At 52.0% G+C, this 25,610-nt stretch overlaps 1 protein-coding gene across 7 annotated transcripts in view; it reads right to left on the reverse strand.

The window, feature by feature from the left end:
* TSPAN9 (tetraspanin 9) overlaps positions 1-25,610 on the reverse strand; it is a 205,867-nt gene that overhangs the window by 74,375 nt on the left and 105,882 nt on the right. For 6 of the 7 annotated variants that reach the window (XM_058744017.1, XM_058744020.1, XM_058744018.1 and 3 more), the window contains one exon: positions 11,611-11,690. In XM_058744017.1, coding sequence (XP_058600000.1) covers positions 11,611-11,673 — 63 coding nt within the window. In that variant the 5' untranslated portion in view covers positions 11,674-11,690. Of the gene's footprint in view, positions 1-11,610; positions 12,540-25,610 lie in introns of those variants that run through there. The other variant, XM_058744015.1, reaches the window with a different exon arrangement.

Consider the following 25,610-nt stretch of genomic DNA (forward strand, 5'->3'; position numbering starts at 1 on the left):
AAAAAAAGAATAAATGTTAAAAAAATTTTTTTAAAAACCCACTTCCTCATCTCCTTTTCTGCCAAAGGACAAATGTAATCATACTTTTCCCTTCACAGGCTCTTCCCACTTCTCCCTCACATCAGAAATCATTTCTCAGGCCATCCCACTAAATTTCTAACTCCACAATAGGAAGGGAAACTGAGGCGTAGAGAGACAGATGGAATTTTTCGAGTGCTCATCACTCATCACGCAGTGACCAAGAAACAACACCAGGGCCTACCTAGAACCAGATCACAGGGCACCAAAGCCCATGAGTCCACAGCACCTCTGGAAATGAATGCAATGGAGGCAACAGCATTTTCCAGAGTACTGGGGGAGAGTGCTGTGTGTGCTATAAAAAAAGCACTGATAAACCACTGCTCAGGGAGACACCCACCAAGGGCTTGCTGCAATAAGGCTGGTGGTCACAGAGCCGCCTTCCAAGGTAGTATGTGTGGCTGTATGGGTCCTGTTTGGCTACACGGGATACTCCAGGTGGGGGCCAATATGGCTCCCCCCACAGCATGGGGCCTTTCCTTTAGATAAACCCCAATCATATTTAAAGGGTATCACCTGCCAAAGGCATGCCATGATGAGCCCACCCAAGCCCCCTTTACCTAGCACTTCTGGGCCGTTCAGCCAGCCCAACACACATTTGTTCAGCCCACAGACCAACACACATTTACTGAGCACCAATCATGAGCAAGCAAGGCACAGATGATAAGATGAAGGCCCCTCACACCCCCCTCCTCCTGCTCATGGCCTTGGATGACAATGCCTTTAGCCTCAGTGTCCTCATCTACACAGGGGTACCACTGCCCACTCGAGGTAGCTGCAAGGATTTCAAGTTCCTAGAAGATGCTAGCAGAGTGGGGGAACAAGATACAAAATATAAAAGCAGGGCCATATGGTTAGAACAGTAAACCCTGCCAGAGGGCCTGGGTGGCTCAGTTGGTTGAGCGTCGGACTTTGGCTCAGGTCATGATCTCATGGTTCATGAGTTCGAGCCCCAAATGGGGCTTGCTGCTGTCAGCACAGAGCCCACTTTGGATCCTCTGTCCCCCTCTCTCTCTGCCCCTCCCCTGCTTGCACTCTCTCTCCCCCTCTCTCTCTTTCTCAAAAAAAAGGAAGAACAGTAAACCCTGCCATGATGAGATGAGTAGAATCTGAAATATTTAATAGCACAATGGAGGGTCATGCTTTTGGGAAGCTGTGAAGAAAACAGTCTTCATTCTGGGGCACTCGCATAAAAAGCACAAAAACAGATCATGAAACCTAGACTGTACACAACTGACTACCCACTAATCTGAGAAAGGCCCTGACAATCACTAGGTGGTCATCTCCTGACCCATTTCTGTTGGGGCTGGGACTGGGGGAGGGAAGGCACAAATCACCAAGGGGTCACATCCAAATATGCATAACATTGGTCCTGTTATCGCAGGGTTGCACCGCACCAAATTGGAAGCACAGATCCAAGAAAAACACAATCTGAAGTTAACAGAGGAAAGAGCTGGATCAGGATGACCTCCCAGAGTTAGTCATAAAAAGAATATGGGCTCTGAACCCAGGTTCAAATCCCAGTTCTGTCACTTTCCAGCTTAGTGATCTGGGGCAAAAATCCCTAACCTGCCAGAACTTCCAATTCCTCGGAGGCAAAATGAGTATAAACCTACCTCTCCTCATCAGGTGCTGTGGAGGGCAGATAAGGTAACAAAGTAAGTTAGGGAAGTGTCCAGCACAGCACCTGGCCAACTGCTCAGCCCCACCACACCGTGAGGAGGAGTGGCTGGAAGGTGCTCCCTTCTCCATCCTCGTGTACATAAGAGTTCTGCTGGACTCTGAGGGGAGGAAGGGGTGGTGTCAAAGGACGGAAGACCAAAAGTCTCGACATAACAAAAGCTGTGTAAGAGCTTCATGGAGAACACTATGAGACTTTACAGAAAGACATTAAAGAAGGCCTAATATATGAAGTATACCATGTCCATGAATAGAAATACATGCCTAGAATACAATTTATATTCATAACTGGAAATTAAAAAATAGTAATTCTCCCCAAATTGATCAACAGACTCTATGCAAAGCCAATCCAACTACCAACAGGGCTTGCATGAGGGAGGGTGGGGAGAAGAGGTGACTGATTGATTGATTTTTGGTGAAACTAATCAAACTGTCCAAAATTTATGCAAAAGGACAAAGGGCCAAGAACAGCCAAAACATTCTTGAAAAAACATCAGATAAGAGGATTTGCCTTACCAGAGATCAAGACTTATTAAAAAGCTATAGTAATTAAGACAATGTGGCACAGGGATAAATAGTGCCATGGAAACGGCACAGTTGGCATGACTCATCTGAGGGGAAAGTAAGACTAGCCAATCACTGGAGGCAGGATCACTGATTTGTATATGGGGAAGAAAGAAACTGAGTCCTACCTCACACCACATGGAAATACGCATGCCAGACATAATAAAGACTTAAACGTTAAAAGAAAAACTTACAGAAATAAATACAGGTTGTCACCTTTAATCATTCACTCATTCATTAAAAAATTCATGAATGCCTATTATGTTATGACAAGCACGGTCCTATTACAAGCGATGCAAAGAGATCCATAAGATACTATGTATTTCTTGAACAATATGTAAAAAGTACAATCTAACAAAGAAAAGAGACTAATACATTTGACTATATTATAATAAAGGATTTCTTCCTCTCAAAAGGCCCTATGAAGAAAGTGAAAAGCTAAGCTACAAACTGGAAGATATAGACTGTGTTTGTGGCACACTTAATAGACAACACATTAGCATCCAAAACATAGTAAAACTCCTAAAAAATAGGAACAAGCAAGCAACTCAATAGAAAAATGTACAAAAACATAAAACAGGCATTCACAGAAAAGAATGGCTAATAAACCTATGAAAGGATGTTCACTAGTAATCAGAGAGATGAAAATTTAAGACATAAGATAGCATTTTACACCCACGGTATTGAAGAATGCCAAAACTTCCCATTGTCAACTGACATTCCACTGGTGGAAGTGTCAACGATACATCCACTTTGGAGGACAATGTGGCATTATCTGGAAAAGCTGAAATGTGCAAATCCTAAAACTTGGCAATTCCACTCCTTGCTATGTACCCTAAAGCAGTTCTCCTGAAACTCTGTCCATGGAAATGCTTAATACTTCAGAACTTTATAGCAATTTGATGCTCCCAGAACATTCACATGCATTGTCAACGACTGTCTGGATGTAGGTGAGTCACCTGTGGTTTGAGCTGAGAAACCCTGGCCTATGCACACCAGGAGCCTTGTACGAGAATGTTCACAGAAGCATGTTTTTAAAAAAGGAAATAATCCAAATGCTTATTATCAGAAGAATGATAATGGAATACTTTAGAACAATAAAAATAAGTGGATGATGGCCACACATATCAACACAAATGAATCAATAAACACAACACTGAAGTCTTAAAAATTCAGATGATTCCGTCTATCAAAAGTTTAAAAACAAGCCAAACCAAATGATGTGGTGTTCAAGGATGTTTACGTATGTGGAAAAACCACAAAGAAATAGACCTAACACAAAATTTAAGGATCTTGTTTCTCTCCAGGGGACAGGTTGGGGGCACACTCAGGAAGGGGCACACAGAGGCTTTGTGGGTAGAGCAAGTGTTTTATTTCTTTTTTTTTTTTTTTTTTTAACATTTATTTATTTTTGAGACAGAGAGAGACAGAGCATGAACAGGGGAGAAGCAGAGAGAGAGGGAGACACAGAATCTGAAACAGGCTCCAGGCTCTGAGCTGTCAGCACAGAGCCCGACACGGGGCTCGAACTCACAGACCATGAGATCATGACCTGAGCCGAAGTCGGACGCTTAACCGACCAAGCCACCTAGACGCCCCATAGTGTTTTATTTCTTAAGCTAAGGAACACATGGGTATGTGTTCCTCATGTAATTGTTTTAAACTATATGCATTTACATATGATTTATTCCACAATTTGAAGAAAACTGTTTTCAGTGACTGTTTTTCCGGTTAGTAAAGTGACCTGGACCTAGAGCTGCTCATCTGCTCAGGTCACAGGCCAACTGCCCAGCCAGCAGAGTCCAACACTGAGTGACCTGTCCTCTGAGCAGCCAGGGCAGAAGGCCCTTAGAGACCCTGCAATACAACTACCGGCCCAGCTGGCCGGCTCCCAGCCTGATTCACCATGCCAGCGACAAAGGGAAGCAGAAGGGTGTGGGCCGCCCCACCTGGGAAGGCCAGAGGTAAGTGTACAGTGAGTGTGGCAAGTGCGGCTGCCAGCCCTGGGGTCTGAGACCACACCACACCCCTCCTCCATTGCCTTCCACTCCCACCCTCCATCCCAACAGACCTGCCTGAACCTCCTGGCTTCTCCATTTCTACCCCACATAATCCTATGATCAGAAGACACTCTGAATGCTCCCCAGCCTAAAGAGATACCTGGGGCCCCTTGCAGGGCTCCAAAGCCCTGCCCACCTCTGTCACTCTAGCCCCAGGGCATGTGACTCTGTTAGAGAGGCTACCTGTTCACATGCTCTCGCCGAATGAAGCGCAGTGATAGTAATATAACCATAACAGCAGCTGCTAGGCATTGTGTCCAGCATGGTGGCATCCTGCTAAGCAGGATCCCTCCAGGACACATAGATGGCCTCAGCTGGGCCTCATCACAGCCCTGGAAGATAGCTGATACTGTCAAGCATGAGGAAATCCAGGCACCTCCAAAACACAGGACCCGTTCCTGGAGACTCTGACTCAGTAGGTCAGTGAATGGGAGGTGGGGAGGTGGGGAGGTGGGGGGTGGGGGGGTGGGCAGGGGACACGGCCTCTGTTCATGTAAAAAGGTATCTGGTTGATTTGAATCCGTATCCTAGTGAAGAACCGCCAAAGCAGACAGAAGCCACGTCTCTGTTCTCCTCGGCCAGTCACCCTCCAACAGCCACTAAACGGGACCCCCACACGCACTAGTGCACTAAGCCACCCAACACAAGGAAGAAGCTCTGAAACCCCGCAGCCTTCCCTTCCAAGGGCTTCTCCAGGACTCCTCAGAGCCTTCAAAGCTTGCTGGGGCCCAAGGGAAGAGAAGGCAGAACCCCTCCCCGTCGAAGCACAGACTCACTACCTGAAAAGATATTTCAGATATCACCCGAAGCCCCATGACTAGCTAGAGAAGGGTAGGGGGTGAACCTGATCTCTGCCCTGCCCTGCACCCCACCCCAGCCACAGATCTGCTCACCCTCGGGCTCACGTGCCATTTGCAACGTCCCTGCCCCAACCCCCCACTTCTGCTGGCAGATTAGCTTTCAAATGTGAGCAGGGACAAAGCTGGCTCAGAAGACTTAACTCTGCCCGACGGGTTTAGCTCAGCTTCAAAGCTTCCTAACTGGAACCAAATAAGCGGGCACATCGCAGCTGGAAGGGAGAGGCCGGAAGGGGGGAGAGGACAGGGGCATCTCTGTAAGCTGGATTACCTACAGCAACAGCTTGCGGCCTGAGTGACACAGCAAGACCCGTCATGGTGCTCACTGTCGGAAAAACAAAACAGCCCTTTCTTCCAGGCCCTAGGGACAAAGTGAAGAGCGTCCACAGACACTGGTGCACACGCCACAGCAGGGCAGGGCCACCTCCTCCTCAGAACCCACGCCTCACTCACCGCCCTGGAAGCTGTTCTCAACTGGCACCACCCAGGCAGACACCAGCCTTTGTTTCTCCAGGTTCAGCCCATCTCACGTGTGCAGGAGGCTCTGTGTCTCTTCCCCTGGGCTGCAAGCTCTCCCGGGCACGGCTCTGGATCAACTCGAGTCTACCTCTCTCCACCTCTATCTGGGCCTGGAACCCCACCCTCATCGATCCAGCAAACTCTTCTCCATCCTTCAAAAGCCAGGTGTCACTGGCTCTACTCGGTTATCTTTGTATCTTTTCTCTACTAAGCAGTATCAATTATTCTATTAAGTAACTCTACTGAACACCTACTGCTCAGAACTGCAACTGTTTACTATAATTGATTTGTCACATAAGTGCCTGACTCCTCCCCCCGGCCTCTGAGTAGCTCCAGGGCCTGGCTTACAGCAGGTGCTCAATAAATGCATGCAGTACACACTAGCCACAGTGCATCCTGTCAGCCCTCTCAGAAGAAACGGAAAAAGATACATATTTCACTAGTTCTTTTTTCTAAACTAGAAAACTCCTAAAGGAAACTCAGACTTTTTTCCTCCCCTTTATTTCTGATGGACACAAACATTTTAGAGAGGGAGAGTCAGACAGCCATCATTAGGGGGCGGGGAGACAAAAGGACAAGTCAAGCCAGGCCACCTGGAGGCTGGGTCCAGACCTGCTGCTGTCCCTCCCTAGAACGCTGGGGAGGGGGAGAGGGCCCAGCTCTGACCCCTGCCTCAGTAGCCCTGTGTTCAAATGCTTGGTGGAGGACAGGCTGATGACCTCCCGATTCCACGACTTCCTGGCCCGAGAAAGCTGATCTGCTCTATGCAAGCCCAGTCAGCCTGTTCTCACCAACTAGAGGCTCCTGTGCACGCAGCAAGCATTCAATAAATAGTTGTGGCATGAGTGAATGGGCTCGATTGGGACCCCAACAGCCCAGCAAGCCCCAGAGCCCGCTGCCAAGTTCAGCCAAGGGCAGTCAGGCACATGGAGGCACAGCACGGGGAGGGCGAGGCCCCCCATCCTCAGAAGAGGTCAGGGCGGTTTTCTGTGCTCTCCACTGGCAGGCCAGCCAAATGGAGGGCAGAACCATGGCCATTTCCTCAAGGCAGCGACAGCATGCACCCTGTTTCAGCTGGGACTCTCTCCTTTCTCTCCTCTTCCACCCCGCCCCCTCTTGATTGACACCAGTGCTGGCTCTGACACGATTTAAAAATAGATATTAAGACAAGGAAGTTTAATTTTTAATGCTTTGGAAAGGAAGTGAACACGGAGCTGGCATTCATTCCTTCATGGCCATGCTCTGGGGTCTCACCAGGCCCCTCTCCCCCAAACAGAGCCATGCCTGACCCACTCCGAAGGCCTACTTGGAGCCCTCTGGGGAGACAGCCTGATGCCTCACACCTGAGCACTTCAGGAAGCCTCTAAATGCCTCTTGCTGCCCAGCTTAGCTAGTCTCTCGCTTGGAGAGGCCAGGTGCAAACCTGTTTGGACCCTGTTGGGGTCCCCTCAACCCCTCAGCCCACTTCCCACACTTCGCTTTCCAGACAGAAAGCACCACACAGACCCCTGAGACATGCAGCCCATCCAGCATCGATTGTGCACAGACCCGTGTCCTGGGCCACCATGGACCAACAGGGAGCCAGGGAGCCTGCAGAGGAACTCATAACACAGCCAAGCCAGTAAAAAAACACATGATGTGACAGGAGAGTCTTAACCCAGTTGCCTGCACCCAGAGGCAAGTGAATGGTCTGTGAGGGGCCAAGCCGCCAAGACCTGACCCCACTTAGGGGAGGTTAATCAGGGCCTCCACCCGGCACCCTACCCGTGGCAGGCCGGCCCCAACCTTTCTCCTGCTCCAGCAGGCACACTGAGCACTGCCTCTTTGGCTAATTGGCCTTTATTAAGGGAGCGATCCACAAGGAATAGACTTTCCAGTGGAGCCAGAATGTCACTGCTCTGCCAGCCATGATTTAAAGTGACAGGGCAGCTCGGCTGGCAAGCATGGAAAGTGACCATTATCCTGAGTGGCAATTAGGCCAGCAACCGCAGGCCCGTCCCATCCCTCCTTATCAGATAGGAGCTGGATTTGGTTTGGGAGGGTCTGGCAGGGATCATGATCTGCTGTCCCAAGAAGGGAACACGGGCCCCAGCACCCAAAGCCCATGCCTACACTCTCTCTCTCCCCTACTCAGAGTTTAAAGCATCGAGCCTCCTTTGCCCTCCTGGAGGGGCTCCGATTCACTTCATCTCTCCCCAGGGTATTCCACCAGATGGCTCCCGGAGGGCTCAGAGATGGGGCTGACAGAGGGAGCTGCCCCATGGTTTCCACTGCTGGGAGAAAGACCCTGGGGTGGGTTTGATTACCAGTGTACAGGCCCCTTGGGATGGAGAAACTTCTGTCCCAACTCAGGCCTCCTACTCCCTATCCACCAAGAAGCCAGCATTCTCTTTGGCCCCAAGGATCAGGGTGAGGGGCGCCAAGGAAGAGGAGGAGGGGCTCAGTCAGGCATGACCCCTGACTCCTCCTCCCCTAACCCCACCATCTCTAGCAGGCCCTCAGAAATGCTGCCCTGGGTGCCAGCATGGCTAGCACCATCTGGGTGAGGTCGCTGGTGCCAGGAGCAGACCTGGACACCACCCCCTCCCCCAGCGGCCTACAAGTCACCTGCCCTTTTCTTGGTGAAGAGGAGGAGCACAGGCCACATAGCTCTGCCTCTATCCTGCCCCCGGTGATGTCACCCAGGCCCTCACTGATAGCAATACTCTAGAAGCTCCACCCAGTGGCAAGGAACCAGGATTCTCACGCCTGGGGCTGGGGGGTGCAGTGTGACAGCTGCACCTCTCCTCCACACTGGGAATCTTCCCAGCGGGCTCTGAGAAGGCAGGGGGGTGTGGCGGCAGCGGTGGGTTTGGAGAACTACCAGGTAGTCTCCAGGATCTATAGGAAGATCTCTATCTATTGATTGCAGACTTCGGTTCAACTCTAATGCCTCAGAAAAGCCTTCTTTTGGGATCTGAGCCACAAGACTAGGAAAAGCGATGGCTACACAATTCCTAACAATTGCTCTGGGTCCCACGGGCCTCGGGCTCTGACCAGCCTTGCATCCCTCCTCACCCTTACCATCTCACTGACCTCCAGCCTTTCTCTTCCTGTATGCATTGGAAGTAAGCAGAAGTCTCCCAGGGGTCCTGCCTCATCAACTACCCCACCTGCCTTGGGCCTAGACACCTTCATTCTTTCTCTTCTGATTTGGCTCTTTCCTCTACTTCTTCTCTATTCAGGCCCAAGCACCTGTCTGCAGGATGTCTTTGTTCAAGTACAGTCACCCCATACCCAAATCCTGGCTAACTGCCTGCTACACCTTCTCCACCTCCCAAAGAACCCAGTGGCAAATATTCTCACACATGCAAGCATCCGTTTCTCTTCTGCTAACTTTCCATCTTTCCTAAGGTCTACATCTTATTTTGTAACTCACATGCTACCAGCATAAAAGAACTGGGTCTTTGAGATTCAATTTCTCCCAGCTCCTGGCATGTCATGGGAATTCTGAAAATATTAAGTAATCAGAAAAGTCAGAGATTCTGAGAGAGAGAGACTCCTTGCCTGGTGAAAGAGGGGTGGTGGGTACCTCCTAATTAGGAAGAGACGGCACGTTCTCTCACTATAACCAAAGAAAAGAAAGCCATTCCATCAATCAGCTCATTAACCTCTGCCAAGCTGTTAAGGGAAGATGAAAAGAGCCCTTGTCACCCCACAGTTAAGTTGCTTAGGAGAGCCTTCATCACAGGCAAGTTGGAGAACTAACTTCTCTTCCCTATCAAGTGGGACTCCGTACCGCACAACAAGATGTGGTTTCACCACCCTGGCCCACCATTCATTCACTCACAAACATAATGAGTGCCTACTACATGCAGCACACAGCCCACTGTGCCAACCTGTGAGAGAGGAGGTCCCTAAACCAAGCCGGGACCATTCTGGAGAAGGAAGGAGCCACGAGCAGTTATATCTACTTCGACCAGCAGGTGGCGGGGTGGGGGTGGGGAGGAGGGGGGCTGAGTAGGAGGAATTGTTGGCTGAGGCACTGAGCATCCCCACCAAGGTCTTTCTAGTAAGTGTTAAGATATACAGAGTGGGGCAAAGAAGAAAGGTAGGTTGAGACTATGAACAAGGACAGAGAGGGAAACTCCACCATGAAAGCGAGGCAGCATTCATGTAAATTGTAGGCACTAGAGAAATACACACCAGTACTTGGCTGACACAGACACTGGCAAATGAGTCAGAGGACCAGGAGCACTTGCCCAAAGGTGGCCACAAAATCATTCTTGACATTCCAGTGGCTCTGCCCCAATTTCCACAAAACCCTCACCACAAGACAGGTAACGTCCTAACGGCGGTGGCTGGAGGGCCCAGGACCATGCAGACATCCGGGGAAATCCAACTCAAATGATCTTAAACCAGGCTCTTCAGAAGAAAAGCAGCAGCCTGTGCCCCAGGCCAGGAAGGGGGCTCCCCCCACAGAGGGAAGGCAAAGATGCAGGCTGTCCCATAACTAATGGGATCAGACATGAGGGAGACCATCACAAGAGCCCCCCCCCCCAAACAGGAAAGGAAATCCAGTCCTTAAGCGATAAAGCGATTTGCCCAAGGTCGCACAAGAAGCTAACACAGAACCAAGACTAGACCCAGTCTTCTTCCCGCCCAGTCCCGAGCTCTCCCCTTCTATGGGAAAAGTCACCCCCCCACACACACCCCCAAAAAAGTTGGTCAGTTAAAGCAGATCACTTCACACGAGTGTTGAACATCAAAGCACAACCGCTTCTACGGAGCTTCACTGTGAATGACTTTCTCCTGCCCCCAGTGCTCCTTCTGGACCATGGGCAGCTGACAGCCTCCAGCAGGCAGGACAGGCCCTGGGGCAGAGCCAAACATCTGTGCTGACTACGTTGGGGCTCTAGTGAAGAAAGGAGGAGGCAGCAGCTGGGATGAACAATTAGATGTGAATTTAAGAAGTTTTCAAATTTGCGTAACTAGTATTTCTTCTGCACACATGCACACGTGTGTACACGCGGCCCCCAGAGTCACAGAGGATGGAGAACAATTCCAAGCTGCCCCACCCACGGATAATCTCTCACCAAGGATAGGGGTGCTCCCTTTGTCCCTTCTAGCCTCTGGGTCTCCTGGAGCTGGAGAGGGCTGGCATTCCATGGTGGGAGCACATGGCCAGCCCGCTCCCTGCCCAGTCCACTGCAATCCCTCAAAAGCAGCTGCCTGCCACCCGATGGCAGCATCCCTCCCACACTCTCCTTTTCCACACAAGCCCTAACTCAGGGGCATATCTGCAGGCTACCAAACATGTGTCTCTACACTTGGGATAGGGGCTCTTCTCCTCTTCCTGGGACTCACTGAAGGAGTCAGAGGAAGTGACTTCCACTACCCCTCCCACTCCCACCTCATGCCCACAAAATGCTGCAGATCGTATTCCTGTGTATTCAGGAAAAATACAAGAAGAAACTCGAAAACCATCCACACTTGTGCCGGTCTTCCACTCAAGGTCACAGCTGTTAAAAATTCTGGCCCCACACCTATTTCTGCAGGTTACCCAGCTGGAGGCACTTCAGCATGGGTTTCTTACAGGGGAGGGAGGTGGCAGCAAACTTTGTCAGCCACCTAGGAGTAGAGTATCTCCTGGAAGACAAGCAAGTTAGAGCCTCCATTCAGCCACCACGGAGAGAGAAAGGAAGAGAAAGATGAATGAAAGGGGGGGGGGGGGAGGACAATTTTTTAAAACCCCCACACTTACCGTTGTGCAGAAAGCAGGGCAATGCAGCAGCCAGGAGGAAGAGGGTATCACGCTAGGATAAGCAACGAAGAGGAGAGGTGGCAAAGGAAAGATAAACGCAAGGACTTACCCAGAATATCAAATTGAAGAGGAACATCATGTACTTCAAGCAGCAGAGGCAGCCTCTGGCCATGTTGCACTTCTTAAATTCTAGGAGAAAAACAAAGGACAGGTCCAGGTAAAACACCACGTACTTGCTGCCTTTGGGTGCATTGTACTTGTCAGTCTTAACGCCAGCCTCGGCGCGGCTCTGGCCCCGCGAGCCCGCGGTGCCGTAGAAGGCGCCGGCCGTGAAGCCGCGGCCGAACGGGCGACCCGAGGTGGACGGCTTGGCAAAGTCCGAGTCCTTGCTGTCCAAAGATGGACTCCGGTGGATCGAAGAATCCTCGCTACTCGACTTCTCCATGCTCGCGTCGTTCCCGGGGGGCGCAAGGGGCGGGGGGCATCGCTCCCGGAGTGGGACGGAGGGGGCGCCCAAGTCGGGCGCGGGCTGCGGGCGGGCTGGCGGAGCCCTGCACGCCCCCTCTCTGTACCCGGGCGCACTCCCGGCCAGACCCCGTGCTCAGGGACCGCTGCCTCTCGGACGGCGCCCCGCTCCCAGCCGCCTGGCCCGGGAGGGCTCTGCGGTGCGGCGCGGCTCGGCTCTACGCGCGCTCGCGAACGCTCTCCGGGAACCGGCTGGCCTGCGTAACTTAACGTCTTTGGGGAGGCTGCAATTTGATTTCTCTTTCCAAAGCGTCAGCTCGCCTCCCGGCTGCACCGGCCGCTCCACGCGCGGCACAGGGCGCCAGGATCCAGGTCCCCGGGCACACCTCTCCCTGCCCAGCCCTAGCGCTGAGCCCGACCACTTCGCGGGCGCTCCGCCTCCTCTCGCTCCGCGACTTTGCGGAGCTGCTCGCCGGCCCTGGGCTGCCCGGGCGCGCGGCGGGCCGTGCCGAGGGATCCGCCGCAGCTGCCACCGCTGGGCTTTCCCTGCGAAATCCCAGCCCCGGCTCCTGACTCCGAAATTGCCCGGAGCCCCCTCCCCGGGCCCTCGGCCCCGCCCCCTGCTTTGCATTCGACCAATGAGCAGTAGCCCTTACGGGGGGCGGGCAGCCTCCCCCTCCCCAATGACACATTATCTTTAATAGGATTAGCGTTCTGCTGTGTGCCTATACAAGTGCGCCGCGAGCCCTCGCTAAATGTCAAGGGCTCTGGAGCTGGGGGTAAACCAGAACCTTCATCGGAAGGCGCTGATCTCTTCAACAGGAGAAAGGGGGGCGGTGAGAGAAAGGGAATGGCTGGAGGTACCAACGACCCAAGGAAACCAGAGGAAAGGGCTGGGGAGGACAGAAGGAGGAAAGAAGCGCGGCCACTGTCGAGGTGGCCGCCGCCCCCCCCCCCCCCCCCCCGTGCACACGGGGGCCTGTCCGACCCCGGGCACACGGTCTCCCTGCTACACACACACACACACACACGCTTTTGCACACGTGGGTCTGGCTACAGCTTGCAGGGAAAAGAGACCGCAGGGGAGGCGCGAGGTGTGGGAAAGGCGCTTGGGGCCTCCGCGGGGCGCGCGCCGCCCTCCCCGCCCCCTCCGCGCGCGCGCGCACGCTCCAGCACACACGCGGCTCAGCGACGCTCCTGCAGCTGCGCGAGGCCCCCCAACCCCCACCGCCCCCGCGTTCCCGGGTGGGATGCGGTGCTGGCTGGGACCACAGCCGGGATGAGAAGAGTAGGTGGCAGAAGTAAGGTCCTGCCTTGCCCCTCTGAATCCTGACTATGCCAGGGTGACGTAGGAGTGCTCTTGGACACAGGCAGAGTCCTCTCCCGTGAGGAGGGCACGAAAGGGGCTGGTCAAGGGAAACAGCACGAGGAATGCTCTAAGGGACTTGGGGAACATCCAGGAGGAGCCTTGCATCCCACTGTAAACAAAAAAAAAAACAAAAAAAAAAACAAAAAAAAACAAAAAAACTGCACGTGTGTCTCCTGGGTTCGTGCAGAAGTCTGCACTGCTGATCTGGGGCTCCCATACTTGGGAAACAAAGAAAACTAGAAGACCTGGGGGGCAAGAAGTCCACCTCTCTTTTCTGCCCCGAGGAAGAGAGTGCTGAGAGCCCCTGAGAGCAGGGCCAAGTATTTACCAAGGTCAGTATCCCAGCACCTAACACCGGCCTTGGCCTCTAGGAGGCGCTAGACAAGGATGGCTGGAGAGAGGAGAAATTCCGGCCCCTCCGTGGGAGTGGGAGTGTGAAATGTCCACCCTGGAACCCATTAGACATTTATTCCACCTTGCTATGTGCTGAGTATGGGGCCAGGCCCTTGAGGAAACGCATAAGGTGTGCTACTCCCTGCCCTTCAGACACACACAATCTAATCAGGAAGACAGAAGGACATTAATCACCAAGGCGATGGGCAGGAACATAATTGGCTGTGGCCCAGAGGAAGGAGGGCATTAATTCCAACCACAGGGACAGGAAGACACTCATCACAGGTTGGCTGTGGTGGTCCCATGCTGAGTCTGCACTCTCACTGGCTCACAGCCAGGGGTACAAGCACCCCACTTCTCTAGAGGGACCTGCAGTGGTGTTACTATTCTAAGCCCCTTCCCCACTCAGATGGCTGCACAGCAATGAAAGCTAATGAGCATCACAGCCATGACACCTTGGTCTCCTGGCTGGGCACAGTGGTCTTCTGGATGCTTTTTACAGATGAGGGGCACGTGTCTGGCTGGCTCCTGACTGAACCCACTGCCACCTGACTGGAATGGCTAATGTCTTTTGTCCTCTTCAGCCCTGACCGGCTCCCACGGGCTCCCGGCTGCCACTCCATTCTCATAACATTACTTCTTTGATGCAGGAGAGATCATTTACCAGCTGGACTGCGAGTCAGGAGACCTGTTTTTCACTCTGAGCTCAATTTTGAGCTGTGTGATCAAGAACAAGGCAGTTTGCCTTTCTGAGCTACCATTTCCTCCTCTTTAACATGGGGATTAATAGAGCCTCCCCCCAAGAGGAGTTGCGAGAATAAACTGAGCTGGCAGGTGTGAGACCAATCTGAGCACCATAAGTAAGCCCTGAGCAAATGCAAGAGCCTGTTATCACTAGTCTCAGAGATTCGGTGGTGTCAGCTAAGGTACTCCCAGGCTGGCCCCTCTACCTTCTCAACTCTTTCCCCCTTGATTCACACCTTGTTCAGTGAGAATAGCCTCTGTGTTGTCTCTGGATCTTCACCTTCACTTCTAAGTGGGTTTAGGCCAGTAACTATTTCCTGGTGGGCCAGGGTGAAGGACAGGGTAAGAGAAGAGGAGGCTGCCAGTTAACAGTTCTGCTCACTCCTGGTCACCCTTGTGGGAAGGGCATTGAAGTCCAGGTCGTCTGTCCATTAACAAAGTTCAGTGATGTCCCCTCAGGGCACCTGGCTCAGCCATTATAAGAATAATCAGAGCTTTGTAAGTCCTCATTATATCCCAAGCACCCAGCTTCACACACACTGTAACTCACGGAATCCTCATGACAACCCTACAGAATAAGGATGTTATTATCCCCATTTTAAAGATGAGGAAACAGTATGATTTCAAAGCCCATTTCTTTACTCTCTTGAGCTCTAAACCAAGTTCCCACCCTTGGGAATCTTCCAGTCTCAGAGACAGAATCTAAAAGCACAACAGGGAACCTGAAATTGCATGTTCTGATGAGAGGTCATTAGATAAAAGGATCTTAGGTCAGGGGGAAGCCTTCTGCCCCCACTCCAAGACCATACCTAGAGAAGCCCAAAGTAGAGCGATATAGCACGTCCCATGACAGGACCAGCAAAGAGCGTCCCTTATGTCCCCTGGAGCGAGTATGGACAGGGAAAGAGGAGGCAGGAGGGCATGTCAGGAAGGCATGGGTATGGTACATGCAGGGGGTAATGAGGAGACAGGCCTGCCTGAAAGTCAAAGTGAGCTACTGTGCACGGCCTTGCATGACACAGGAAAAGTTTGGACTTCATCCTGGAGCTTCCCAAGCAGTGGAGGCACATGACAAAATTGGTGCCCTAGGAAGCCGGGTCTGGCAGCAGCATGGAGAAGTGAGAAGATCAGCTGCTGTTGTTGTCCCGATTTCTTAATATTTTGGGTACATAAGTAACCACCAGGGATCAAAGGTGGTCTGAAACACCATGTCTCCTGCCCACCCCCATCCTCAACCACTTGCCATGCGCAGGAGAGCTGGAGCCCTTGAGGATCTCTGAGCATGTGAACAAGACAGAGCTGCTTTGCCGTGCCTTTTTTTTTTTTTTTAACAACAAAAAAAGTGAAGCAAGTACAGAATCCCCAGAGGGGAGAAAGAGAAGTGAATACGTGAAATCAACATGCAACATCTCCACTGACTGGCAACTGGGGAGATGTGGGCTCCGAGTAAATGTCAAGCTCTCTCTGCCTCTTCCCGACTTTCTCAGGCTTGCAGTGTGAGACACAGCTCAGCTTTGGTCACTCACTCACCCACACACAATCAGAGCTGATGGGCCAACACAGATCCCCTTCCTGACCTGCACTGAATGTTTCTGTATTTGGCAGTGTGTGCAGCTCATGAGGTATCCTGTACCTCCAAGCTTCAAATAGGACAGCCTCAACGAGAATTTAGATTAGACACGAGGTGACACTTGCTATCCTAAGGGACGTGTGAGATGGGCCACCTCTGATGAAGCTTACCTCATCCCAATTTTTAAACTCCAAAATTGGGATCTTTCTAAGCAGTATAGAAAATGCTTTAATTGCTAAGCAAACCATTTACCCATGGTGCCAAAAGAAAAGAAGGCTGGGGAGGTCCCTAACAGGGGGCAATATCCCACAAGGTTTACAAGAAGGTTCAACAGACAAGGAATGGTTAGAAGGGTCCAGAGGCAGGGGCAAGTCTCCCCTTTTTTTTTTTTTTTTAAATTTTTTTTCAACGTTTTTTATTTATTTTTGGGACAGAGAGAGACAGAGCATGAACGGGGGAGGGGCAGAGAGAGAGGGAGACACAGAATCGGAAACAGGCTCCAGGCTCCGAGCCATCAGCCCAGAGCCTGACGCGGGGCTCGAACTCACGGACCGCGAGATCGTGACCTGGCTGAAGTCGGACGCTTAACCGACTGCGCCACCCAGGCGCCCCCAAGTCTCCCCTTTGCCATGAAAATTAAACAGCTACAAGGTCACATGTTACCATACTTGGCCAGGATTCAGGAGGATGGTAACAATGCCAGTGAAAGGTCAGAGTAAAAAAGAACTAGGGGTAGTTCTGGTTTTTATGCGTTAAGTTTCTGAGACTAGTAAGGAAACACTGCTTGGCTGCAGTGACGGTTAGACAGGATTGCTCCAGACAGTGTACCAAGGGTGGTCCAGGTCCCTCACTCTCTGGGAAGAGAGTCCCCAGCTATTTGTTCGGCCTACAATTATAGTTTGCCCACATGCCTCTGCTCTGGCCACCAGGCTTCCCCAAGGAGGCAGGGGCTGGATCTGAGCCATTCCATCACCCCCCAGGGCCTGTCACAGTGACCACCACGGGGCTGGTACTCAGAATTTGTCAATAGGTAGAGGGGAAAGAAAGACCACCATGCCTAAGTCCTGGGTTCTCTCTAAGGATAGCCTGAGAGCCCCAAGTCCATTAACCAGAGGATGGGACACAAGCCAGAAATCTATGGAATTGTTCCTGGAAAGCAGGCTATCTGAGGCCATCAGAACCTGACGAGGGAACTCAGGAAATGTAAATTTCCCATCTACAGATAACAGGGTATAAAGGCCACAAGGTCAACCATTTTGTTCACAGCCATATTCCCAATACATAGAGCAGCATGGGATGGGTGAGGAAACAGACACATAAATAAACTTACAGATCTGAAAGCCATTTTGGAGGAAGACTCAGGAAAGGCAGGAAGTGGAACACAGGGAAGACACAGGCCAAGCTGCTCATGGACCCCTCCCCATCCAGGGTGGGGATAGAGGTCCTTTAAGAGGTGCTCTAAGGACAATGCACTTTTGCCTCCACTGAGCCCCTGGTGAACTCGTGCAGGCTCCCTAGTACTGCAGTCACATCTCAAACCTCAAGAGCTGGCCATGATCGGCCCCTGTCAGAGGCCACTCCTGGCTACTGAGAAGCCATGACTGTGAAGAGACCCTCAGCTGTGCATCCACACTCCACAAGTGAGAGGTGAGCACACTGGTCAGAGCATATGCTGGTGATACTGTGAGTAGTTAGCTCTGAGAAAACTGGGTTATGGCTATAGACCAACCGGACCGCTCATCAGGAGTACTAAAAACAAGGCTTCTAGATCATGAGGAGCCAGGTGAAGGTATGTATGGATCATCAGAAAACCAGCACCCCTCAGCACATACCACATGCCCTTGTGACTGTGGGGCCAGAGGGGTCCGGGTCTGTGAGAAACGATGGCTCAGATGCCATCAATAACCCCTGCCCATACCCACCGCCCGACCCAACCTCAGAGAACAGAGTTCTAGCAAACTAATGTCAGGGAAGTGCTCTGAGCTTTGGGACTAGATGGACCTGCATCCAAACCCCTTCTGGAGCAAGGTATTCTAGAACTGCCGAGAAACCTAGAATGACCACTTACCCACATGTATCTCAGTTTCCACAACCACAAAATGGAGATGATAATGCACACCTCCCCAGACGGTAAGAAGCTAGAGATTAGGGGCGCCTCGGTGGCTCAGTCAGTTAAGCGTCCAACTTCAGCACATGTCATGATCTCACGGTTCGTGAGTTCGAGCCCCACGTTGGGCTCTGTGCTGACAGCTTGGAGCCTGGAGCCTGATTCGGATTCTGTGTCTCCCCGTGTCTCTCTCTGCCCCTCCCCTGCTCACACTTTGTTTCTCCCTCTCTCAAAAATAAAAATAAAATAAACATTTAAAAAAAATGAAAAAAAAAAGAAACTAGAGATTAAAGGTTAACACTGTAATGCACACAGCACAATGTCTGAAACAGAGACATTCAAAGGAATTGAGGCGCTATTATCATTATCAACATAATTATTATAGTAAATATGGTCCCAGTCCCCATCTAATTACAATGCAGTTGAACAGAGATACAACACATAATCAATACAAAATGTTCTGTGGCTCCAATTCTAAGGTTGAGCCCTGGCAGTTCCTCTTCCTCAGGCCCTTAGTTCTGGGCCCCCTTGTCCTGGGCCCAACACCCCTACATTTGGCCAGCCCATGGGTCCCAGTGCCATCCACCTGCCAATGTCACCTAAATGTTTACCTGGATCTGCCCCATCTTCTGAGCCCCAAGTGCACATACCCAGCTCCCACTTGCTGCCTCACAGGCAGCTCCAATTTCACATGCCCCAGAGGGACTGACCTTGCCCTAGCCCTGCTCCCCAGGCCGAACCCTCCCCTTCTCAATAAATGGCCTAACACTCAACCCATTCCTTATGCCAGGAGCCCAACACTCACCCTTGACTCCTCATTGGCACTGCCACTTGCTCCCACCTCCAATCAAACACAAGTCCTGTCCAATGAGCCATCTTCTACTTCTGTCTCCATGGGCACTGCCCTGGTCCCATCTGACACCATGTCTCACCTGGGCTCCTGCCTCAGCCCGGGACAAACTCCCGTTCCCACCTCAGCCCTAGGTCCTCTTCACAGGGCACCAACACTGTCTTGTCACTCACGGTGTTCCCCTACTTTAACCCCTCCAGAGGCTTCCCACTTCCGAGATTAGGGATGTGTGTGTGTGTGTGTGTGTGTGTGTGTGTGTGTGTGTGTGCTAGTCTACTTTCAGTTGGCACCACTGGCCCCAGCCTACTTGTCCAGCACCATTTGCAAGTAAGTATTCTTCTCTTGCTCATTATGCCCCAGCCAGCAAACCCTCTGAGCTTGCTCTCTCCTCAGAGCCTTTGCCCATGCTGTTCCCTCTGCCTGGAATGCTCTTCCTCAACCCACTGCCTGACTTAGTTGTACGCACTCCTGAGCTCTTGCAAAAGAGTTTCTTCTGGTTTGCTGGCTACCCCCACAGCCCACACCGAAGCTCCCCTGCCCATCAACAATACAGCCTCAGCACCACCCGCCTCTTCTTGCCTAGCACAGTTTGAAAGTATGCATTCATGGGGCACCTGGGTGGCTCAGTCAGTTAAGCCACTGACTTTAGCTCAGGTCATGATCTCGCGGTTTGTGAGTTTGAGCCCTGCGTTGGGCTCTGTGCTGACAGCTCAGAGCCTGGAGCCTGCTTCAGATTCTGTGTCTCCCTCTCTCTCTGCCCCACCCCCGCTCACACTCTGTGTGTGTCTCTCTCTCTCTCAAAAATAAATAAACATTAAAAAAAATTTTAAAGAAAGTACACATTTATTGAGTGACAGTTTGCCAACTGACTCTCCTATTTGACCATGAACCTGAGGGCAGCAGGGATTGGGTCTGTTTTTCTCACTGCTGTATACCCAGTACAATGCCTGACCAATGGTGGGGGCTCAATAAATACTTGATAAATGAATGGGGGCTCAATGCAGGGTGTGCACAGGGCAAGCCAGTGTCATTAGGAAGGGCCTTCCAGTTGTATGGTCACTTCAGGCCACCTAAGGAACAAAACCTCAAGATACTAGTTACCTGTATGATCTCTAGTTTCTCAACTACAAAACAAGGATCTTGGACTAGGTGGTTAAAGGCACTTTCCAGAGTTCCAGCCCTGAAATTCCCACTTGTGAAATGGGAAGATGGGTAGGGCTGGACAGGCAGAGGGCAGGAGGAAGAGTGTGCTGGGAGGGGAATGGCTAGGCAAAGCCAGAGGGCAGAAGAGTGCCCAGTCAAAATGAAGCTTTGCAGAAAGTGCATAAGGGAGAGAGGTGGGGCTGGAGCAGAGATGACCCCGGATGCCAATTAAAAATCTGCATAGGTGTTTCCCCACCTCCTCCTCCCCCTACGCCTCTTGTCAACTCCACCTTCCTCCACCCACACTCCCACCAAGATGAACACGTTCAAAGTTGCCATTTCCTCTGCCTGGAACTCCCTCTCCACACTTCTCTGACTGGCTAACTTTCACAGCCCAGGTGACATCCGGGTGGCCTCCTCCTAAAGTCTGTGCCCCTCCTTGGAGCTCCAGAGCCCGTCGCAGCATGGCACTGCCCATTCGCCACCTTCCCCGACCCCAAGACTGCACTCCTTGAGAGCACGGGCTGTGTCCATCACCTTTGCAGGCCAGCCCTTCGCAGTGTCTCTCACATTGTACTCTTAAACACACAGGCACTCTTAAATACCACCAAACTCTTGAGTGAGGCAGTGAGGGTCTTTGAGGGGCTTGTGAGCCAGGGACAGTCGCTCTTTAGAAAAATGCCCCTTGGCTTAGAGCAGGGGAGGCTTAAGCAAAGAGCAAGAATGGACACTCCCAAAGGACAACAGTCTTTTCTTTGAGGCGGTTTATAGAGTAAGAGGGAGCAGCGGAAGCTGAGCCCTGGAAGCATAGGCTGGTGGTCCACCCTGTGCGATGCCCACCTCTCGGGCCCTTTTTCCCAAGAAAGTCCCAAACCAGCACCGTCTTTCATCCCGAGCCCAATCAGCATCCCGAAAGGGCCTGGTGTGCAACACATTGTGCTGGACAGACGTACCCAGACCCACAGATGCACACACACTGAGCCATTCACTCCAGGGAGACAGAGAGAAAGAAAGGATTTGTTATTAGTACTTATCAAAGAGGGCAGGTGGCTTCAGGGAGGATGAGATAAGGCCAGACCGCCAGGCACAGGGACGTGTGATGAAGCCTGAGGTTTATTGCCATGCACCAGTGGAAATTTACTGACCCAGCAAATCCAATATTCCTAAACCACTCCACAGAGGGCACTGACTTGCCGGCTGGGACCGCGCTCTCTGACCCAGCATCCAGCCTGCCTGCGAAGCTGGCCCTTGCAGCTGGGACCCTTCCGCTGATTCAGGAGCTGCTGCCTGCTGCCTCCCCTCTTCCCTCCGTCCCTCCGCTGAGCCTGGAACCACTGTCGGGAAGGGTAGTGCGTGAGTGGCACCTGGGGATGCTCGAAAGAAGATGGAGAAAACACAGTGCCCCGGGATCCACCAGCTCTGAAGTCCTCAGGGGAAGGGAGCCCACACTTGTTCTGCCCCAGCTGAAGACAGCGGAGGGGAGACATATTTGGGCATCCCTATTGGGTACTACCAACTTGGCTGTCGAAGGACTCCCAAGTCTCAGGGCGCATGAAGCCACTTGTGGTCTCTGAACTCGCACCAGCCATTGGGTAAAGTGCGGCAGCAGCACCAGCCAAAACCCCACTGCATCTCTCTTCCCTCTGCCTGCCTCAGGCAGACCCACATCCATGCAGCTAAGTCAGACAAGGTGCCTCCAGCTGAGGGGGCCTCAGAGAAACATCCATCCCAAACCTGGAAGCATCTTTCTCATGTCATAGTAGTTAAGATGAAAATGGTCACCAACCACACCCTTCAGTCTGCTATTTGGGTTTCCAAAGCTCTCACGGTCCTGCTATGTTCTTCCAAAGCCTCCCAGATTGTGCCACAGAGCTGTTGTAACCCAATCTTACATGACGCGAACCCAACCATGTTTCCCTGACCCAGACGTGCCCAACACATGCTAGAATGCAGATGGCATGTACACACGTTCCCTGTCACGGCCCCCCCTCCTTAAGACTGCCAGCCCTACTCTGCCCCCAGCTGCCACAGTCTCCTTACTGCCTCCAGTACTCCTCCTCAACTCCCCCTGCTATAGGCTGCCACCATCACTGTCCAGAGACAGGGCTCAGGGATGCCACACTGTCCCTCTCACCAGCTCAAAAGCTTCACTGGCTCCATGGGGGATTTAACACAAACACTCAAGCTTGGCATTGGAGACCTTCCACACTGTACTTTGTGGGCCTTATTTCCCACGAGTCCCTGACCTGTGCCCTGTGTCCCCAGCAGTCAGAGCTCCTCACTGTTCTCTGGACACATCCCCACCTCCCCGCCTCGATACGCTGGCTCGTGCACTGCCCTCTACCCATGAAGGCTCCCTCACCCATCTCTGTCTTTAGTAAATGGTTCTGGACTCACCTCAAATGCCACATCCTCCATGAAGAAGACTCTGATCCTAAGGGTCCCCCAAAACTTAGAGGCCCTCTTCTTGTTCTTAACCTCTCTTTGAGGCACTAAGTTCACTCTGCCTTGTATCATGGCTGTTTGCATAAATGTCCTCCTACAAGACGACAGAAAGATCTGAGGGGATGAACTCACCGGTATGCCTCTTGCAGCAACCAGTCGGATGTGTGGTGGACACTTAAGAAATCTGAAGGCAAATTAACTGAATCCCTCACACAATTCCCATGGCCCCCAAGCCTCACCCCCACCTTCATCATATGTACTCACCTCAACCCATGAATTGGACACGCCTGACACTGCCCTCAGCCTTTCTGGTAGGTGCTCCCCTTGCTAGATCACTGGCATTTGTCCTCCCTTCTGGAGGCCCTTTCTGGGGTCACCCACCAGATCTGGCCATCTCCTGAACCACCGGAGAGCTCAGATGTCCAGCCTGGAGCTCAGTGTGGCTGTGCTCCGTGAGGCCCCATGTGCCTGGGTGGCTATGTGTCATTCATCCCCCAAGCTCTGGCCCCAAGGGGCACTTCTATATCCCAGTCGGGCCAAATGCCAGGGCACACCTGCTCTTCCCCTCCCCCACACCACTGCCAGAGGAAATGCTAGCCCGTAGCCTCGGCCGGACACAGCAGGGACAGGCACTGAGCACTGGCACTGCCCCACTCTCCCTCCACCCCCAAGCCTGAGCCTGACCAGCATCCAACCTGGCTTATCCCCGATCCTTCCACGAATGCACGCTCAACCATGCGGCCCTGTCTGCCCGTAAAGAGAGCACAAGACAAACACTCCTGCCGCAGGGAGCCAGGCAGAATGAGGGGCTGGGGCCCCGGTCCCAGCTCGGACACCTGCTAACGGTGTCACCTGCGTGACCAGAGGCATACTCTGAGCACACATTTGTTAACTGGATGAATGAATGAGCACACATTTTCTTGTGTGTAACCTGGGGCTGGGTATGGTTGTGAGGGACAGATGAGGCATGGTCTGGGAAACTGCTTCATCAAATGGGCAGTTCTACACTTCGGAACCTTCCAGCCACACACACACCGTAACCATCCAAGTTACATGAACTCCATGTAAAGTCAAAGGACACTATACTGGTTACTAATCACTGAAGATTTCCTGGGCTCACTACCGTGGGTGTTACTGAGAAGCATCAGATCTTAGGAACTAAAGATCCATTTGGGGGAAGAGCAACAAAATGAAAGGACAGCAGGCGACAGAGGCCCACACGCATGTGCCAAAGAAGGTGGTACACACGGAGTGCTCAGGTGACCAGCCCGAGGAGGGTGGGCCTATCTGGGAAGTCTTCCTGGAAAAAAACAGGATGCATGCTGAGCTCTCATCCTCACTGAAGGAGAGCAGAGGATAGGGTCCCACATGCCCGAACACTGTAAGCAAAGACGTGTGACTCAGCTTGTTCAAGGGGCTTTCGTACCTAAGACTGCATGTGATATTCACCACACTCCTACCAGATACATGAGGAGGGCTGTCGTCTCAGTATATGAACGAGGAAACTAATCACCAAAGAGAGGAGAGGGCTTGTCTAAGCTAGTTAGGGGCAGGGGCACCTGGGTGGCTCAGTCGGTTAAGCATCTGACTTCAGCTCAGGTCATGATCTCATGGTTTGTGAGTTTGAGCCCCACATAGGGCTCTGTGCTGACAGCTCAGAGCCTGGAGCCTACTTCAGATTCTGTCTCTCTCTCTCTGCCCTTCCCCCACTCGCACTCCAACTGTCTCTCTCTCTCTCTCAACAATAAATAAACATTAAAAAAAAATTTTTTTAAAGCTAGTTAGGGGCAGAGTTGGGACTGAACCTATGTCTCCTGACTTCTAAACCAGAGACCTATCCTTACACCAAGTGGTTTTACCTGGTCCCAGCACTGGAGCCTGCTTATATGCACGAAGCAGACCCCTACTGAGGCATGCACATGGCGTGCTACATACACAGAGGGGGGTAAAGGAAAGGGAAGGAATGAGATGAGATTCATCATCAGGATGCCCAGCCAGGAGTGACAGAGAAGCCCCACACATGGCACCAGGGACCAAGCCCTGTCACACCAGCATTCCCAACACCAGCTTGCATCACCCCCTCAGCCAGCATGTCCCTCGTGCTCTTTCTGACCTCACACAGTAGGAACACATGTATGTGCTTTGCCAAATGAAAGCACACAGAGGCCCTACCCTCCAAAGCCACTGTCCACGCATAGTAGAGATAATAAGCCAGTGGTGGGCTGCTAAATGCTGTAACAAACAGCTCTCCAGCAGAAAAAGCCGTGATTTGTAGTGCTTGCCAGTTTCTACAGTGTAGATACTCCCACCATGGCCAATTTCAGGCTACCAATGGCTTAACAAACAGCTGACAAATTTCCTGATTATTTACTAATAGGCTCTTGAGAGCAAGTACCCATAGGCTCCAGCAAACCACTGTAATAGCCCAGCTCCCTTCCCTCCAGAAGAAATTCCACAGCAAGGAGAAGAAACCCAGTACCATCCTGTCCTCGTGCCCAGTAGAAGAAGTCTCATGGTTAGGGTGTAGGGGTAGGAATGGAGGCCAGACAAGTCCTGGTGAAGGCATGAAGCAACCCTCTGTCTGGTCTCCTGGGGTGCCCCACAGGGGCCTAATAACCAGAGAAAGCCCACTGACATTAGCTCCTGTACTACAGTGACCCTGTAATACAAGTCAGGCCAGGTTACTACTCGGCTCAGAACCCTCTAATGGCTTCCCATCTCTCTCAGGGTAAAAGACAAAGCTCATACACACACACACACACACACACACACACACACACACCACTCACTGTCCCCACTACAGCCACACTGTCCGTCTTGCTGTTTCTTCCAGCAAAGGTCTTATGCTGGCTGTTCCCTTGACTGGAACATTCTTCGTCTAGATCTCTGCGTGGCCAGCTCTCTGATCTCCTTCAAACCTTCATGCCAAAGCCACCTTCTCAGTGAGTCCTTTCCTGGCCACCCCATTTAAAACTGTACCTCCCCCCTCACACTCAATCTCTCCTACCCTGTTCAGCTTTCTC

Source organism: Neofelis nebulosa, chromosome 8 (genome assembly GCF_028018385.1).
Source record: "Neofelis nebulosa isolate mNeoNeb1 chromosome 8, mNeoNeb1.pri, whole genome shotgun sequence".
NCBI lineage: Eukaryota > Metazoa > Chordata > Mammalia > Carnivora > Felidae > Neofelis > Neofelis nebulosa.